Source organism: Oncorhynchus mykiss, chromosome 15 (assembly GCF_057628025.1).
Source record: "Oncorhynchus mykiss isolate SJ-2025 chromosome 15, ASM5762802v1, whole genome shotgun sequence".
NCBI classification, from domain to species: domain Eukaryota; kingdom Metazoa; phylum Chordata; class Actinopteri; order Salmoniformes; family Salmonidae; genus Oncorhynchus; species Oncorhynchus mykiss.
The window spans coordinates 4,372,501-4,393,459 of NC_143036.1; the positions used below are offsets into that span (position 1 = coordinate 4,372,501).

General features: G+C 45.9%; 1 protein-coding gene across 1 annotated transcript in view; it reads right to left on the minus strand.

The window, feature by feature from the left end:
* Positions 1-20,959, minus strand: part of LOC110512106 (cysteine-rich secretory protein LCCL domain-containing 1) — a 66,472-nt gene that overhangs the window by 10,083 nt on the left and 35,430 nt on the right. The window contains 12 exon segments of the mRNA XM_036945664.2: positions 1,329-1,404; positions 3,378-3,450; positions 3,553-3,596; positions 4,449-4,579; positions 5,543-5,609; positions 7,839-7,899; positions 16,422-16,483; positions 16,485-16,623; positions 17,216-17,316; positions 17,734-17,849; positions 18,036-18,168; positions 18,944-19,062. Of these exon segments, the coding sequence (XP_036801559.2) occupies positions 1,329-1,404; positions 3,378-3,450; positions 3,553-3,596; positions 4,449-4,579; positions 5,543-5,609; positions 7,839-7,899; positions 16,422-16,483; positions 16,485-16,623; positions 17,216-17,316; positions 17,734-17,849; positions 18,036-18,168; positions 18,944-19,062 (1,122 nt within the window).

A 20,959-nucleotide genomic window follows, 5' to 3' on the forward strand; every position in this document is an offset into this window, starting at 1 on the left:
AATTATGATTCGTCGGGCCTTAACCATCTTCAACGGTGAATGGTTCACTGCTCCATTTGTTCTAATCTTATAATAAAGTTGTTGTTTGAAGAATCTGCAGTCTCTCTCATTAGATTTTCTGCCACAAGAGAGAAATACGTAAGAGATAAGCGAAAGAGAGGGAGAGAGAAAGGAAGAGAGAAGAGGAAGAGGGAGAGAGGCAAGAGGGAGAGAAGAGAGAGAGGAAGAGGGAGAGAAGAGGGAGAGGAAGAGGGAGAGAATAGGGAGAGGAAGAGGGAGAGAAGAGAGAGAGGAAGAGGGAGAGAGGGAAGAGGGAGAGAAGAGAGAGAGGAAGAGGGAGAGAGAATGGGAAGAGAGGTTGAGATATAAAGATGTGGGACAGACAGAGAGGCTGAGAGCGAGAAAGAGGGACAAGAGAGACCAAAGAGAGAGGGAGAGAAGTAAGAAACGAAGAGAGAGAGAGCGCAAGAGAGAGAGAACACTGTGAGGAACCTCTGTAGTCAAGACTGAATCAGACACTCTACAACAGCCCTGTGATCTGAGGTATGACATCATGACACATCAGGGATTCTAAGAACACACCAGATTCTCCACTGACCTGAGATTTGACATCATGAAACATCAGGGATTCTAACGCACCAGATTCTCCACTGACCTGAGATTTGACATCATGACACATCAGGGATTCTAAGAACACACCAGATTCTCCACTGACCTGAGATTTGACATCATGACACATCAGGGATTCTAAGAACACACCAGATTCTCCACTGACCTGAGATTTGACATCATGACACATCAGGGATTCTAAGAACATACCAGATTCTCCACTGACCTGAGATTTGACATCATGACACATCAGGGATTCTAAGAACACACCAGATTCTCCACTGACCTGAGATTTGACATCATGACACATCAGGGATTCTAAGAACACACCAGATTCTCCACTGGCCTGAGATTTGACATCATGACACATCAGGGATTCTAAGAACACACCAGATTCTCCACTGGCCTGAGATTTGACATCATGACACATCAGGGATTCTAAGAACACACCAGATTCTCCACTGACCTGAGATTTGACATCATGACACATCAGGGATTCTAAGAACACACCAGATTCTCCACTGGCCTGAGATTTGACATCATGACACATCAGGGATTCTAAGAACACACCAGATTCTCCACTGACCTGAGATTTGACATCATGACACATCAGGGATTCTAAGAACACACCAGATTCTCCACTGACCTGAGATTTGACATCATGAAACATCAGGGATTCTAAGAACGCACCAGATTTGCCTCTGAGCTGAGCCACTTACATCTGAATAGATTCCGGTTCCGATGACCCGTGATATGTTAGGGTTCTCCTCCATGCAGTTCCGGGGGCAATATAACCTGAAAACAGACAGGATCAGTGTAGCTTTATGTTTAAACAAATCGTATTTACTCTATAAAGGGGTAGGAGATAGAGAGTCAGAGAGAGACCATGCCCACAACCTATTTAGATCTAGATCAGACCTTAGAAATAAATAAGGAAATTATCTCAAAAGATAATGTCTTCCTGTGTGTTACCTACTGTATATCCCCCCAATATAATCCACATACTTTAACGAAGACATCTTCTCCATGCTAGAAGGGGAGATCAACCGTTTCCAGGCCCAGGGACAGGTACTATTCTATAGGTCCTAAACACCAAAACTGGACAAGAACCTGACACTAAGCGCACAGGGGGACAAACACCTGCCTGGAGGTGACAGCATTCCCTTCCCAAATATGCCCTCCTAGAAACAACTATGACAACACAACCAACAAAAACGGGTCACAACTCCTGCAGCTCTGTCTTACACTGTGTCTATACATAGTCAATGGTAGGATCCGAGGGGACTCCTATGGTTGGTACACTTAGCTCATCTCTTGGTAGTAGTACTGTAGACTACTTTATCACTGACCCCAACCCAGAGTCTCTCAGAGCGTTCACAGTCAGCCAACTGACACGCCTGTCAGACTGAAGAGCTATCTATGCAAAACCTTTTTGGCCATTTAACAAAGAACAAAGATCAAAAGATGATAATTTACAAAAAAAAAAGAGTCTGTTATTAAAGACTACCAGAGAGTTATCAATGCAAAATGGAGATGTCTGTAAAAACCATATCTCCAACCTTTTCGGCCCTTTAAGAACCAAGACAAGAAACTTATACATGATAATTTACAAAACGTAGAATCAGCTATTAAAGACTATCAGAACCCACTGGATTCTCCAATTACATTGGATGAGGTACAGGACAAAATTCAAACCCTCCAACCCCAAAAGGCCTGTGGTGTTGATGGTATACTAAACAAAATTCTAAAATATACAGGCCACAAATTCAAATGGGCTATTTTTAAACACTTTAACATAATGCTTAGCTCTGGGATCTTCCCCAATATTTGGAACCAAGGTCTGGTCTCCCGCAATCCACAAATAGAATCCCAATCTGTGTCAACAGCAATCTCTGAAAATCCTCTTCAGCATCATCAACAGCAGACGGCAACATTTCCTCAGTGAAAAAAATGTCCTGAGCAAATACTTTAAAGCAGACCATTTATACACCCTGCACACCCATACTGACAAACAAACAAACCAAAACAAACCAAAAGCCTTCTCATGCTTTGTTCATTTCCAATAAGTTTTGACTTAATTTGGCACGGGAGTCCGCTATACATATTAAAGGAAAGCATAAATGATATTATAAAAATCAATGTACATGTGAGACAGACTTAAGCTCCACCCTCTTCAAGATAAAAAATCTATGAATTGGCGAAGGCACTAGAACAATCTGCAGCACCCGGCCTCACCCTACTGGACTCGGAAATCAAATGTATACTGTATGCTGATGATCTGGTGCTTTAAAACTCGACATCCCTATTAGGATCTGGCTAAATAAATATTTAAATAGCTTATAGAACCCAATGCTCTCTATGGTTGTGAGGTCTGGAGTCCAATGCTCTCTATGGTTGTGAGGTCTGGAGTCCAATGCTCTCTATGGTTGTGAGGTCTGGAGTCCACTCATTAACCAATAATTCACTGGAATTCAGCAAAACTGTACTTTTGTAACGCTCGTCTTCTTCGTCTGAGGAGGAGTAGGAGAGATCGGACCAATGTGCAGTGTGGTAAGTGTTTATCATATATTTATTAAACCGAGAACACAAAAAAAAAATAGCACACAGAGCACAAACAACAATGTAAATACCACCAATACTTATGTGTTTATTTCACTTGCTTTGGCTTAGTAAACACATTTCCCATGCCAGTAAAGCCCCTTTGAATTGAATTGAAAGACAGAGTGAGAGGGAGAGCGAGAGAGAGAGAGAGTGTGTCATGATCGTACCTTGGGCAGTGCTTTACAAGCTTTTGATATGAACACATCTGAGCCACCGTGGTCTCACAGGTGATAGCTTTCACTGGAAGGCAGGAAGGAGGCTGATATCAGGCCCAAGGAGATCTCAACAGGACATGAATGCAATCTAATTCAGTTAATTCCATAGTTGTTGTACTGTACTGACCTGCTACTTTGGAGATGATAAAAGAGTTGGCGCTCTGATACTTCCTGTAAATGTAAAAAAAAACACACATTCTTATGATTCCAAAATTCTGCTAACTTTCCCAATATTCCTATGTTTTCCAGAAATCCTGGTTGGAAGTTTCCCGGAATCAGAAGGAAATAAGCATAAAATTCGTAATTCTCCACCCATGTTCTCTGTAAAACGCCACCTGCACATTGTTATTCCTCTGTTCACTCTTTCTCCAAACAGGAAGTCCCATTTAGATAAATCTAAAATCTTTTCAACAGAGAGCGGAAATACTCCAAATGATATGAAGGGTTATCCAGACCCTATTTCCTAGAGTAAAAAAGCATAGAGCCAAAAGCTTAAGACCAGACCATAATAATATGTCCACTGACCTAAGAAGTTAATTGGTTTTTCAGGAAACCTTGGGAAATGACTGAAAGTTTGCAACCCTATTGGGTGCATGTAGAGTGTAACTTTCGTACTTTCGTATTTTTCTACAGTTTACTCTCCGCTATTCAGCACCTCTACAAACATGTTTGGGTGTTTGCCAGCTCACGCTTTTTACACATTTTATGACTCAGACATGGACATGTGTTACAAGGGAGGTTGGTGGCACCTTAAATGGGGAGGATGGGCTCGTAGTAATGGCTGGAACGGAATAGGTGTAACGGTATCAAACACATCAAAAACATGGTTTCCATTTGTTTGATTGCCATTCCATTGGCTCCGTTCCAGACAATATGTTTTGCCGTCCTCCCCTCAGCTGATGTGATGCCTTCACCCGCCTCGTGCTTGTCGAATTGCTAGCTTTTTGTCAGTGGTTGTCAAGAGGGCAACGAGATATGTTGGGCAAAGAGATAGTGTTTGCAAGACAGATGACGCTTCCATACCCGAGAGACTGAATTCCATTCTTGTTGGACTTGATGAAGAAGTCCTTCCTGCCTTGTCTGGTGACGTCCAGCCATCCTCCATCCTTATCTACCACTCCAGAGTGGAGGCCAGCACGGCAGATACTGGATTGCTGTAAAGTTAACACTGTAAAGTTAGTACAGTGTAAAGTTAACACTGTACAGTTAGTACAGTGTAAAGTCCACAGTGTAAAGTTAGTACAGTGTAAAGCTTACACTGTAAAGTTAGGACAGTGTAAAGTGCACAGTGTAAAGTGTACCGTGTAAAATTAGGACAGTGTAAAGTGTACCGTGTAAAGTTAACACTGTAAATTTAGGACAGTGTAAAGTGCACAGTGTAAAGCTAGTACAATGTAAAGTTAGTACAGTGTAAAGTTAGGACAGAGTAAAGTGTACAGTGTAAAGTTTGTACTGTGTAAAGTTAACACTGCAAAGTTAGGGCAGTGTAAAGTGCACAGTGTAAAGTTAGCACAGTGTAAAGTCTTACAGTGTAAAGTTAGCACAGTGTAAAGTTCACAGTGTAAAGGTAGTACAGTGTGAAGTATACGCTGTACAGTTAGCACAGTGTAAAGTTAACACTGTAAAGTTAGCACCGCGCAAAGTTAACACTGTAAAGTTAGGACAGTGTAAAGTGCACAGTGTAAAGTTAGTACAGTGTAAAGTCTGTACAGTGCACAGTTAGTACAGTGTAAAGTTTACAGTGTAAAGATAGTACAGTGTGAAGAATACGGTGTAAAGTTAGCACCGTGTAAAGTTTACAGTTTGACGTTAGCACAGTGTAAAGTTAACAGTGTAAAGTTTGTACAGTTTAAGGTTTACAGTTTGAAGTTAGTACAGTGTACATTCAAATTCATAATGCAGCTCTAGTTACATTAGCTCAGCATTTTGATTAACCTACTCAGTATACGACTTAGTCTTTGTCCCAAATGGTACCACATTGCCTACAATACTTTAGACCAGGGCCCATAATGCACTACTTTAGACCAGGGCCCATAATGCACTACTTTAGACCAGGGGCCAGAGGAAATAGGGTGTAATTTGAGACACATTTTGATAATGTATAATAATGTAATCACCATCTCATAGTGTACTGTCCCAACCACCTTCCCTGTGGACTTTAGACAGCCGGCAGGACACTCGTACCTGAGGAGAACACAGGTGTTAAATAAATCCTCTATCACAGTGCATTAGAGTTGGTGTCAATTTCAATTTAAGTCCATTTTTGGTTTATTGAGAAGTATTTGAAAATGATCGAATTTTGAATTTCTGTGTACTTCCTGAAATGACTGACTAAAATATGAATATACCCCAACTGTCACGCGTTGCTCCCTGTCTGGCCTCTAGGTCACCAGGCTGCTCGTTTTGGCTCACACCTGTCACCAGGTCTGATGACGCGCACCTGAGCATCATCAGACTCACCTGGACTCCATCACTTCCCTTCCCTATATATGTCACTCCCTTTGGTTCCTTCCCTATATATGTCACTCCCTTTGGATCCTTCCCTTTGGTTCCTGCCCTATATATGTCTCTCCCTTTGGTTCCTTCCCTATATATGTCCCTCCCTTTGGTTCCTGCCCTATATATGTCTCTCCCTTTGGATCCTTCCCTATATATGTCTCTCCCTTTGGTTCCTTCCCTATATATGTCTCTTCCTTTGGTTCCTGCCCTATATATGTCTCTCCCTTTGGTTCCTTCCCTATATATGTCTCTTCCTTTGGTTCCTGCCCTATATATGTCTCTCCCTTTGGATCCTTCCCTATATATGTCTCTCCCTTTGGTTCCTTCCCTATATATGTCTCTTCCTTTGGTTCCTGCCCTATATATGTCTCTCCCTTTGGTTCCTTCCCTATATATGTCTCTCCCTTTGGTTCCTTCCCTATATATGTCTCTCCCTTTGGTTCCTGCCCTATATATGTCTCTCCCTTTGGTTCTTTCCCTATATATGTCTCTCCCTTTGGTTCCTGCCCTATATATGTCTCTTTCTTTGATTCCTTCCCTATATACGTCTCTCCCTTTGGTTCCTGCCCTATATATGTCTCTCCATTTGGTTCCTTCCCTATATATGTCTCTCCCTTTGGTTCCTTTCCTATATATGTCTCTCCCTTTGGTTCCTTCCCTATATATGTCTCTCCCTTTGGTTCCTTCCCTGTATATGTCTCTCCCTTTGTGTTCTCTCTGAAAGGGCCCAGTCTACCAGGGAGGCATTGTGTCCTCTGTGAAGGGGACCAGTCTACCAGGGAGGCATTGTGTTCTCTCTGAAAGGGACCAGTCTATCAGGGAGGCATTGTGTCCTCTGTGAAAGGTGTACAGTTTATCAGGGAGGTATTGCGTTCTCTGTGAAAGGGGTACAGTTTATCAGGGAGGTATTGCGTTCTCTGTGAAAGGGGTACAGTTTATCAGGGAGGCATTGTGTCCTCTGTGAAAGGGGTACAGTTTATCAGGGAGGTATTGCGTTCTCTGTGAAAGGGGTGCAGTTTATCAGGGAGGTATTGCGTTCTCTGTGAAAGGGGTACAGTTTATCAGGGAGGCATTGTGTCCTCTGTGAAAGGGGTACAGTTTATCAGGGAGGTATTGCGTTCTCTGTGAAAGGGGTACAGTTTATGAGGGAGGTATTGCGTTCTCTGTGAAAGGGGTACAGTTTATCAGGGAGGCATTGTGTCCTCTGTGAAGGGGACCAGTCTATCAGGGAGGCATTGTGTCCTCTGTGAAGGGGACCAGTCTATCAGGGAGGCATTGTGTCCTCTGTGAAGGGGACCAGTCTACCAGGGAGGCATTGTGTTCTCTCTGAAAGGGACCAGTCTACCAGGGAGGCATTGTGTTCTCTCTGAAAGGGACCAGTCTACCAGGGAGGCATTGTGTCCTCTGTGAAAGTTGACCAGTTTATCAGGGAGGCATTGTGTCCTCTGTGAAAGGTTTACAGTCTATCAGGGAGGTATTGTGTCCTCTGTGAGGCGTTGTGTCCTCTGTGAAGGGACCAGTCTACCAGGGAGGCATTGTGTTCTCTGTGAAGGGAAACAGTCTATCAGAGGGGCATTGTGTCCTCTGTGAGGCGTTGTGTCCTCTGTGGAGGGAGCAGTCTACCAGGGAGGCATTGTGTTCTCTGTGAAGGGAAACAGTCTATCAGAGGGGCATTGTGTCCTCTGTGAAGGGGGCCAGTTTACAAGGGAGGCATTGTGTCCTTTGTGAAGGGGAAACTGTCTATCAGCGAGGCATTGTGCTCTCTGTGAAGGGAAACAGTCTACCAGGGAGGCATTGTGTGTGTGTGTACTTGTGTGTGTGTGTGTGTGTGTGTGTGTGTGTGTGTGTATTTGTGTGTGTGTGTGTGGGGGGGGGGGGGGGGGGGGGTGGGGGGGGGGTTGTTTTTTCCTGTACCTGTTGCATGTGGTCCCTTTGCACTGATCTCGTAGCTTAGTGTCACAGGTCACAAGCTGAGCTGCAACACAGAACACACAGAGCTGTCAAGCTAACTAGCTATTCACATCTGTATCACATAGAACACACAGACATGTCATGCTAACTAACTATTCACATCTGTATCACACAGAACACACAGACATGTCAAGCTAACTAGCTATTCACATCTGTATCACATAGAACACACAGACATGTCATGCTAACTAACTATTCACATCTGTATCACACAAAACACACAGAGCTGTCAAGCTAAATAGCTATTCACATCCGTAATACGCTGAACTGTCAAGCTAACTACTGTAGCTATTCACATCTGCATCACACTATACTGTTAAGCTAACTAGCTATTCACGTCTGTAGCACACAGCTGTCAAGCTAACTAGCTATTCACCTCTGTAGCACACAGCTGTCAAGCTAACTAGCTATTCACCTCTGTATCACACAGCTGTCAAGCTAACTAGGTATTCACGTCTGTGGCACACAGCTGTCAAGCTAACTAGGTATTCACGTCTGTAGCACACAGCTGTCAAGCTAACTAGCTATTCACATCTGTAGCACACAGCGGTCAAGCTAACTAGGTATTCACGTCTGTAGCACACAGCTGTCAAGCTAACTAGGTATTCACGTCTGTAGCACACAGCTGTCAAGCTAACTAGCTATTCGCATCTGTAGCACACAGCGGTCAAGCTAACTAGCTATTCGCATCTGTAGCACACAGCGGTCAAGCTAACTAGCTATTCGCATCTGTAGCACACAGCGGTCAAGCACATAGAATACACACAGTGCTTTCATCTGCCTGTCTTTGTGTTAAACAGCACTACAAGAGACAACATATAGGCTAGTGAGGTGTTTCTATTCTCTGAGGTTTTTCTAGGTACAGATCTAGGATCAGCTTCACCTATAGGCTAGTGAGGTGTTTCTATTCTATGAGGTTTTTCTAGGTACAGATCTAGGATCAGCTTCACCTATAGGCTAGTGAGGTGTTTCTATTCTATGAGGTTTTTCTAGGTACAGATCTAGGATCAGCTTCACCTCCCCCAATCCTAAACTATTAGGGGAAAAATGCTAAACCGAACCAAGATTAGCGTCTAGGTAGTCTCGGAAAACCCAGGTCTAGGTATGGGAAATCACGTTGGATTTTCTTGGCTAATTAAGGGAGGGTGCTCTTCAGACAAACAACTTTCCCAACGAATCGCAAGTTTAGGAAGGCAGGGCTTGAAAATAATTCCCTCTGAAACATGACAGAGGTAGACACAATGCAGACGCAGATAGCTAGTCAGTGGTTGTAAGATTGTAATGCTAACGTCATGGCGCATGCAAACCACTCATTGAGATATCCTCCGCAAACTCCATCTAGCTAGTTATCGGGAATGTTTACGTGCTTCTACACTTGCATTGCTTGCTGTTTGGGGGTTTTAGGCTGGGTTTCTGTACAGCACCTTGTGACATCAGCTGATGTAAGAAGGGCTTTATAAATACATTTGATTGATTGATTGACATGAATGGATAGGGCTTTGGCTGGATGTATATGGTTGATATAGGTGGGTATATGGTTGATATACAGTGGGTATACGGTTGATGTACAGTGGATATACGGTTGATGTACAGTGGATATACGGTTGATATAGGTGGATATACGGTTGATATACAGTGGGTATACGGTTGATATACAGTGGATATACGGTTGATATACAGTGGTTATGCGGTTGATATACAGTGGATATACGGTTGATATACAGTGGATATACGGTTGATATACAGTGGATATACGGTTGATATACAGTGGATATACGGTTGATATACAGTGGGTATACGGTTGATATACAGTGGGTATACGGTTGATATACAGTGGGTATACGGTTGATATACAGTGGGTATACGGTTGATATACAGTGGATATATGGTTGATATACAGTGGATATACGGTTGATATAGGTGGGTATACGGTTGATATACAGTGGGTATACGGTTGATATAGGTGGGTATACGGTTGATATACAGTGGGTATACGGTTGATATACAGTGGATATACGGTTGATATAGGTGGGTATACGGTTGATATACAGTGGATATACGGTTGATATACAGTGGATATACGGTTGATATAGGTGGGTATACGGTTGATATACAGTGGGTATACGGTTGATATACAGTGGATATACGGTTGATATAGGTGGGTATACGGTTGATATACAGTGGATATACGGTTGATATACAGTGGATATACGGTTGATATAGGTGGGTATACGGTTGATATACAGTGGGTATACGGTTGATATACAGTGGGTATACGGTTGATATACAGTGGATATACGGTTGATATACAGTGGGTATACGGTTGATATACAGTGGGTATACGGTTGATATACAGTGGATATACAGTTGATATACAGTGGGTATACGGTTGATATACAGTGGGTATACGGTTGATATACAGTGGGTATACGGTTGATATTCAGTGGGTATACGGTTGATATTCAGTGGATATACGGTTGATATACAGTGGATATACGGTTGATATAGGTGGGTATACGGTTGATATACAGTGGATATACGGTTGATATAGGTGGGTATACGGTTGATATAGGTGGGTATACGGTTGATATACAGTGGATATACGGTTGATATAGGTGGGTATACGGTTGATATAGGTGGTATGCGGTTGATATACAGTGGATATACGGTTGATATAGGTGGGTATACGGTTGATATAGGTGGGTATACGGTTGATATAGGTGGATATACGGTTGATATAGGTGGGTATACGGTTGATATACAGTGGATATACGGTTGATATAAGTGGGTATACGGTTGATATACAGTGGGTATACGGTTGATATAGGTGGGTATACGGTTGATATACAGTGGGTATACGGTTGATATAGGTGGGTATACGGTTGATATACAGTGGATATACGGTTGATATACAGTGGATATACGGTTGATATACAGTGGATATACGGTTGATATAGGTGGGTATACGGTTGATATACAGTGGATATACGGTTGATATAGGTGGGTATACGGTTGATATACAGTGGGTATACGGTTGATATACAGTGGGTATACGGTTGATATAGGTGGATATACGGTTGATATAGGTGGGTATACGGTTGATATACAGTGGATATACGGTTGATATAGGTGGGTATACGGTTGATATACAGTGGGTATACGGTTGATATAGGTGGGTATACGGTTGATATACAGTGGGTATACGGTTGATATAGGTGGGTATACGGTTGATATACAGTGGATATACGGTTGATATACAGTGGGTATACGGTTGATATACAGTGGGTATACGGTTGATATACAGTGGGTATACGGTTGATATAGGTGGGTATACGGTTGATATACAGTGGATATACGGTTGATATACAGTGGATATACGGTTGATATACAGTGGATATACGGTTGATATACAGTGGATATACGGTTGATATAGGTGGGTATACGGTTGATATACAGTGGGTATACGGTTGATATAGGTGGGTATACGGTTTATATACAGTGGATATACGGTTGATATACAGTGGGTATACGGTTGATATACAGTGGGTATGCGGTTGATATAGGTGGGTATACGGTTGATATACAGTGGATATACGGTTGATATACAGTGGGTATACGGTTGATATTCAGTGGGTATACGGTTGATATACAGTGGATATACGGTTGATATACAGTGGATATACGGTTGATATACAGTGGATATACGGTTGATATACAGTGGATATACGGTTGATATAGGTGGGTATACGGTTGATATACAGTGGGTATACGGTTGATATAGGTGGGTATACGGTTGATATACAGTGGATATACGGTTGATATACAGTGGGTATACGGTTGATATACAGTGGGTATGCGGTTGATATAGGTGGGTATACGGTTGATATACAGTGGATATACGGTTGATATACAGTGGGTATACGGTTGATATTCAGTGGGTATACGGTTGATATACAGTGGATATACGGTTGATATACAGTGGGTATACGGTTGATATAGGTGGGTATACGGTTGATATACAGTGGATATACGGTTGATATACAGTGGGTATACGGTTGATATAGGTGGGTATACGGTTGATATACAGTGGGTATACGGTTGATATACAGTGGGTATACGGTTGATATACAGTGGGTATACGGTTGATATACAGTGGGTATACGGTTGATATACAGTGGGTATACGGTTGATATACAGTGGGTATACGGTTGATATACAGTGGGTATACGGTTGATATACAGTGGGTATACGGTTGATATACAGTGGATATACGGTTGATATACAGTGGGTATACGGTTGATATACAGTGGGTATACGGTTGATATACAGTGGGTATACGGTTGATATAGGTGGGTATACGGTTGATATACAGTGGATATACGGTTGATATACAGTGGGTATACGGTTGATATACAGTGGGTATACGGTTGATATACAGTGGGTATACGGTTGATATAGGTGGGTATACGGTTGATATACAGTGGATGTACAAATGTACAGTAAAAGTAAGAATACAGTGCCCGTAAAAAGGTATTTGCCCCCTTTCTAATTTTCTATGTTTGTAAATATTTTTTTATATTGAATCTTAGCAGATCTTCACCCAAAACCTAATATTCGATAAAGTAAACCAGAGTTAACAAATAACAAAATAACAATGTATAGCTAGCTATCTTATCTATTTAATGGGATCACGTGAATGCAACACCCAATCCCCCAGTGTGAAAAAGTAATTCCACCTTACACACAATATCTGGTTGTGTCAACTTTATCTGCAATTGCTGCAACCAAACTCTTCCTGTAGTTGTTTATCAGTCTCTCACGTCACTGCGGAGGAATTTTGGCCCACTCTTCCATACGGGAACTGCTTTATCTCAGCGACATTTGTGGGTTTTCGAGCACGAACTGCTCGTTTCAAGTCCTGCCACAACATCTCAATTAGGATTAGGTCTGAACTTCTGAAACGATTCCAAAAACTTCAAATGCGTTGCTTTTTTTAAGCCATTTTAAGGTTCTTAGTGTAAAAGGCACCGTTTGGTTTTCGCCAGGCATAATGGGACCTGTGTCCTCGTCCCCCCCCAAAAAAATTATACTTTTTGATTAATCTGTCCATAGAACATTCCAAAGTCTTGATGATCATCCAGGTGCTTTTTGCCAAACTGGAGTCAACTTCTTGGACGAGATGGGTCCCATTATGTCTGGCGTAAAAAGTCTAACTCTGCATTCCACAGTAAGAACCTCATACCAACGGTCACACCATAGCATTCCTGAAGTTGTCATAATTACTGTGTAAGTCTACGGGGAAATGGGTGAGAACCATGAGCCCAGTAGGTTTTTACATTTTACATTATCCAGAGCGCCTTACAGTTTGTGCATTCATCTTAAGACAGCAATGTGGGACAATCACATATCACAGGCATATAAAGTGCCCTTTTCCTCAAAAATGTAGCTGTCAGTAGAGTCAGAGTTGGAAAGGGGGGTGGGGGGGTCAAATGCTGGTTTAGTGATTTTATTTTATTTTATTAAAAACATTTTGGGTGGGGGGGGGGTTGAGGTGAGGAGGAGGATTATATAAGATACTGTTTGAAGAGGTCGGGTTCCAGATGTTTTCAGAAGATGGGCAGGGACTCTGCTGTCCCTGTTTCAGGGGGAAGCTGGTTCCAACATTGGGGTGCCAGGACAGAGAAGAGCTTGGACTGGGCTGAGCGGGAGCTGCTCTCCTGTAGTACTACCCCTACAGAGTGCTGTTGAGGCTACTGTAGACCACTGCAAAACAGTCTGTTTTAATAAACGATTTAGTGACGTGAATATATTTAGTATAGTTTTATCTCAAAAGGATAACAAAAATGTTTCACTATTTAAAAAAAATAATAATTCACTGAGGATGGTCCCTCCTGTTCCTCCTCTGAGGAGCCTCCTCTGGTAGAAACACCACCTCCTTTGGATTATTGGACTGCTCCGGAACCCCATCAGCCCAGTACAGCTGGAAGCTGGGACACCATCAGCCCAGTACAGCTGGAAGCTGGGACACCATCAGCCCAGTACAGCTGGAAGCTGGGACACCATCAGCCCAGTACAGCTGGAAGCTGGGACACCATCAGCCCAGTACAGCTGGAAGCTGGGACACCATCAGCCCAGTACAGCTGGAAGCTGGGACACCATCAGCCCAGTACAGCTGGAAGCTGGGACACCATCAGCCCAGTACAGTTGGAAGCTGGGACACCATCAGCCCAGTACAGCTGGAAGCTGGGACACCATCAGCCCAGTACAGTTGGAAGCTGGGACACCATCAGCCCAGTACAGCTGGAAGCTGGGACACCATCAGCCCAGTACAGCTGGAAGCTGGGACACCATCAGCCCTGTACAGCTGGAAGCTGGGACACCATCAGCCCAGTACAGCTGGAAGCTGGGACACCATCAGCCCAGTACAGCTGGAAGCTGGGACACCATCAGCCCAGTACAGCTGGAAGCTGGGACACCATCAGCCCTGTACAGCTGGAAGCTGGGACACCATCAGCCCAGTACAGCTGGAAGCTGGGACACCATCAGCCCAGTACAGCTGGAAGCTGGGACACCATCAGCCCAGTACAGTTGGAAGCTGGGACACCATCAGCCCAGTACAGCTGGAAGCTGGGACACCATCAGCCCAGTACAGTTGGAAGCTGGGACACCATCAGCCCAGTACAGCTGGAAGCTGGGACACCATCAGCCCAGTACAGTTGGAAGCTGGGACACCATCAGCCCAGTACAGTTGGAAGCTGGGACACCATCAGCCCAGTACAGTTGGAAGCTGGGACACCATCAGCCCAGTACAGCTGGAAGCTGGGACACCATCAGCCCAGTACAGCTGGAAGCTGGGACACCATCAGCCCAGTACAGCTGGAAGCTGGGACACCATCAGCCCAGTACAGCTGGAAGCTGGGACACCATAAGCCCAGTACAGTTGGAAGCTGGGACACCATCAGCCCAGTACAGTTGGAAGCTGGGACACCATCAGCCCAGTACAGTTGGAAGCTGGGACACCATCAGCCCAGTACAGCTGGAAGCTGGGACACCATCAGCCCAGTACAGCTGGAAGCTGGGACACCATCAGCCCAGTACAGCTGGAAGCTGGGACACCATCAGCCCAGTACAGCTGGAAGCTGGGACACCATAAGCCCTGTACAGCTGGAAGCTGGGATACCATCAGCCCTGTACAGCTGGAAGCTGGGACCCCATCAGCCCAGTACAGTTGGAAGCTGGGACACCATCAGCCCTGTACAGCTGGAAGCTGGGACACCATCAGCCCTGTACAGCTGGAAGCTGGGACACCATCAGCCCTGTACAGCTGGAAGCTGGGACACCATCAGCCCAGTACAGCTGGAAGCTGGGACACCATCAGCCCAGTACAGCTGGAAGCTGGGACACCATCAGCCCTGTACAGCTGGAAGCTGGGATACCATCAGCCCTGTACAGCTGGAAGCTGGGACCCCATCAGCCCAGTACAGTTGGGAGCTGGGACACCATCAGCACAGTACAGTTGGAAGCTGGGACACCATCAGCCCAGTACAGTTGGAAGCTGGGACACCATCAGCGCTGTACAGTTGGAAGCTGGGACACCATCCCTACCACTGCACCCCTCCTCCCACCCTCCCGACCCCTGCACCCCTCCTCCCACCCTCCCTACCCCTTCACCCCTCCTCCCACCCTCCCTACCCCTCCTCCCTCCTCCCACCCTCCCTACCCCTCCTCCCTCCTCCCACCCTCCCTACCCCGGCACCCCTCCTCCAACCCTCCATCCCACCCACCCTACCCCTTCACCCCTCCTCCCACCCTCCCACCCTCCCTACCCCTTCACCCCTCCTCCAACCCTCCCTACCCCTGCACCCCTCCTCCCACCCTCCCTACCCCTGCACCCCTCCTCCCACCCTCCCTACCCCTGCACCCCTCCTCCCACCCTCCCTACCCCTCCTCCCTCCTCCCACCCTCCATACCCCTGCACCCCTCCTCCAACCCTCCCACCATCCCTACCCCTTCACCCCTCCTCCCACCCTCCCTACCCCTTCACCACTCCTCCCACCCTCCCTACCCCTCCTCCCTCCTCCAACCCTCCCACCCACCCTCCCTACCCCTGCACCCCTCCTCCCACCCTCCCTACCCCTTCACCCCTCCTCCAACCCTCCCACCCTCCCTACCCCTGCACCCCTCCTCCCACCCTCCCTACCCCTTCACCCCTCCTCCCACCCTCCCTACCCCTCCTCCCTCCTCCCACCCTCCCTACCCCTGCACCCCTCCTCCCACCCTCCCTACCCCTGCACCCCTCCTCCCACCCTCCCTACCCCTTCACCCCTCCTCCCACCCTCCCTACCCCTGCACCCCTCCTCCCACCCTCCCTACCCCTGCACCCCTCCTCCCACCCTCCCTACCCCTGCACCCCTCCTCCAACCCTCCCTCCCACCCTCCCTACCCCTGCACCGCTCCTCCAACCCTCCACACCAACAGAACCTGTCCCCCCCATTTAGAGATGCAACCAGTTGAATGACATCTTACACATCTGCTGTGTATTGACCACCGCATTCCTCTCCCGCTCCTCTGGTGGGGGGGTGGAGGGGGGCGGGGGTCTTGGCCATAGGGGGGGACTTTGGCTGGGGGGCCCTTGGGCGTGGCTTCTGGGGGCTCCTGGGGGCCTCTGGTTCGATGTAATTGTTTTCCTCGGTTTCCTCCCGAGATCTCTGCGACTCTGTAACTTTGTCTGGAGAGAGAGAGAGAGAGAGAGAGAGAGAGGCAGAAAGAGAGGCAGAAAGAGAGGCAGAGAGAGAGAGACAGAGAGAGAGAGAGAGAGAGGCAGAAAGAGAGGCAGAGAGAGAGGCAGAGAGAGAGATAGAGAGAGAGAGAGCGAGAGAGAGAGAGAGAGAGGGAAAGAAGTAATACAATTTAGCTCTGATTCTGAGGATGTGTCCCAAATTACACCTCTATTCCCCATCTAGGGCATTCCTTTTGATGAGGGAGACCAGGCCCCTTAGGTCTCTGGTCAAAAGAAGTGTACTTTAAAGGGAATAAGTTGCCATTTGGGACACAACCTGAACTGGACATAAAAAAAAGACAGTGTGTAAACATGAGATAGTTATTGCAGTGTGTTCCAAGCCAACACACACCCTGACACTACACACACCCCGACGCCACACACACCCTGACACTACACACACCCTGACACTACACACACCCTGACGCCACACACACCCCGACACTACACACACCCTGACACTACACACACCCCAACCCCGCAAACACACCTAACCACACACACACCTAACCACACACACAAACGAACACCACACACACACCTTTGTAGCAGAGGTTGTCCTTGCATCGTCCTCCATAGCTGGGGGGGCAGGCAGAGCAGGGGGTGCCGTGTTTATAGGGTGCATGACCCCACCAGTTCCCCCTGAGGTGATAGGTCAGAGGTCAAGGGTTAGTAGGACATAGGAGACAAGTCTGTTGTGTCTTCCTTTATTTGTCTCCTATCCTCTCCCCTTCCCTCACCTCTCATCTCCACTCCTCTTCTCCTCACTTCTACAGAATGAGTAGGGAGTAGGGAGTAACCCCTAACTAACCCATTGAGTCAGGTGTAACTCCTGACTAACCCTTAGAGTCAGGTGAAACCCCTAACTAACCCATTGAGTAGGGAGTAAACCCTAACTAACCCATCGAGTAGGGAGTTACCCCTAACTAACCCATCGAGTAAGGAGTAACCCCTAACTAACCCATAGAGTCAGGTGTAACCCTTAACTAACCCATCGAGTCAGGTGTAACCCCTAACTAACCCATTGAGTCAGGTGTAACCCCTATCTAAGGGTCTTACTTGGGTGAGTAGTTGCAGACCAGATAAACAGCTTTAGCCAAGTTCTGACCCCACACGTTCATGTTGTAGCAAATGTTGATGGCACAGCCTATCCTGCTGCTGGTGGCCCACACCAACTACACACACACACACACACACACACACACACACACACACACACACACACACACACACACACACGCAGCGAGATCAGATGGCGCCCGACAAACATGTTAGCCTTGTTAAGTTAATTATGAGTTACAAGATTTTAAAATGGTACGTTTCCCCCTATTTTCTGACTTTTGGTTTGATCTGCTGCCTACCTGTGTGTAGTGGGTGCAGACGGGGCCGGAACATCTAAAGGGGCAGTAGGGGTCACATTCCTGGGGGTAAGGGAAGGAATAGTCCTTCACCTCATCATACCAGGCCTGCACATGGGAAGTAGGGGGGCGTGGCCTGGACACAGACATACACTGATAAATGTAACTTTTACAAGAACAGGATTATGTTTCAAATGGCACCCTATTCCCTATATAGTGCACTACTTTAGACCAGAGCCCTATGGCACCCTATTCCCTATATAGTGCACTACTTTAGACCAGAGCCCTATGGCACCCTATTCCCTATATAGTGCACTACTTTAGACCAGAGCCCTATGACACCCTATTCCCTATATAGTGCACTACTTTCGACCAGAGCCCTATGACACCCTATTCCCTATATAGTGCACTACTTTAGACCAGACCCCTATGGCACCCTATTCCCTATATAGTGCACTACTTTAGACCAGAGCCCTATGGAACCCAATTACCTATATAGTGCACTACTTTAGACCAGAGCCCTAAGACACCCTATTCCCTATATATAGTGCACTACTTTAGACCAGAGCCCTATTCCCTATATATAGTGCACTACTTTAGACCAGAGCCCTATTCCCTATATAGTGCACTACTTTAGACCAGAACCCTATTCCCTATATAGTGCACTATTTTAGACCAGGACCAATAGGGAATAGGGTGTCATTTGGGACTCTGAGAGTTCTCACAGAAATACATTGGTTTTGTGTTTCATTACTCAATACAAACATACAATATAATATACTGAAAATATGTATTTTACGGGGATGCAATGTTGATGCTGCGCTGTCACATGCGAATACAGCAAACATCAATGTCATGTTTCATTTGTTCACTGATCAATCAATGAATCATTCAACCATGTCCATGTTTACCATCCCCAGTGCGCTCCCAGGTTCTGTCCTATCTGGGGGAGCAGACCAGCCGGACCGTGTTCCCAAAGACAAGTCTCAGCCCACTCCTCCGCCGTACGCTCTAACTCTGTATCCCACTCCTGCAGAGAGAGAGAGAGAAACAAGACAGGACACTGTTTACACAGGAAGCCCAGTTCTGATCTGCTTTTGACCAATCACATCAGATCGTTTCACATCAGATCTTTTTCAGAGTTGATCTGATTGGCCAAAGGTGAAAAATAAGATCATGAAATGAGTTTAAACACATCATTTGCAGACAACACTCCACAGAGTACAATGATGACAGCATAGCTATACTCTACAGAGAATACTGATGACAACATAATTATACTCTACAGAGTACTGTATACTAGAGGTCGACCGATTAATTGGAATGGCCGATAAATTCCCAAAGATTGGAAAGATGCCGCGGTCATCACCCTCTTCAAAGGGGGTGACACTCTAGACCCAAACTGCTACAGACCTATATCTATCCTACCCTGTCATTCTAGGGTCTTCGAAAGCCAAGTTAACAAACAGATTACTGACCATTTCGAATCCCACCGTACCTTCTCCGCTATGCAATCTGGTTTCAGAGCTGGTCATGGGTGCACCTCAGCCACGCTCAAGGTCCTAAACAATATCTTAACCGCCATCGATAAGAGACAGTACTGAGCAGCTTTAATCATCGACCTGGCCAAGGCTTTCGACTCTGTCAATCACAACATTCTTATTGGCAGACTCAACAGCCTTGGTTTCTCAAATGATTGCCTCGCCTGGTTTACCAACTACTTCTCTGATAGAGTTCAGTGTGTCAAATCGGAGGGCCTGTTGTCTGGACCTCTGACAGTCTCTATAGGGGGTGCCACAGGGTTCAATTCTCGGGCCGACTCTCTTTTCTGTATACATCAATGAGGTCGCTCTTGCTGCTGGTGAGTCTCTGATCCACCTCTACGCAGACAACACCATTCTGTATACTTCTGGCCCCTCCTTGGACACAGTGTTAACTAACCTCCAGACGAGCTTCAATGCCATACAACTCTCCTTCCGTGGCCTCCAACTGCTCTTAAACGCAAGTAAAACTAAATGCATGCTATTCAATTGATCACAGCCCACACCTGCCCGCCCGTCCTACTCTGGACAGCTCTGACTTAGAATACGTGGACAACTACAAATACCTAGGTGTCTGGTTAGACTGTAAACTCTCCTTCCAGACTCACATTAAGCATCTCCAATCCAAAATTAAACATTAGACAAGAGAGGGGTTTAGAGAGGAGACAAGAGAGGGGACTAGAGAGGAGACAAGAGAGGGGTGTAGAGAGGGTTCTAGAGAGGGGACTAGAGATGGGTCTAGAGAGGGAACTAGAGAGGGAACTAGAGAGGGTACTAGAGAGGGGACTAGAGAGGGGTCTAGAGTGGGGTCTAGAGAGGGTACTAGATAGGGGTCTAGAGAGGAGACTAGAGAGGGGACTAGAGAGGGTACTAGATAGGGGTCTAGAGAGGGGACTAGAGAGGGGACTAGATAAGGGACTAGAGATGGGTCTAGAGAGGGGACTAGAGAGGGGACTAGAGAGGGGACTAGAGATGGGTCTAGAGAGGGGACTAGAGAGGGGACTAGAGAAGGGACTAGAGAGGAGACAAGAGAGGATCAAAGAGAGGAGACAAGACAGGAGACAAGAGAGGAGACTAGAGAAGGGGACTAGAGAGGGGACTAGAGAAGGGGCTAGCGATTGGTCTCAGCCCAACTCTCTTTCAGTTAGCCCTTTTCTCCTCTGTTCTGCGTTATGAAATGCACGTCTAGTCTGGTCAGAAGCCAAAAAATATCAGGTTCCATTTTCTGGGGTTTTGTGGGGGAATGTAGAAAACAGGTGATCATCTAACTGCGACATTGACCTACATTCTGACTACTTCAACAATGTATTTTTTAAACACATGTAGTTGTAATTATTTTAGAGTAAATGCGTTACTTCAAACGCACACCGTTACTTTCACCTTGAG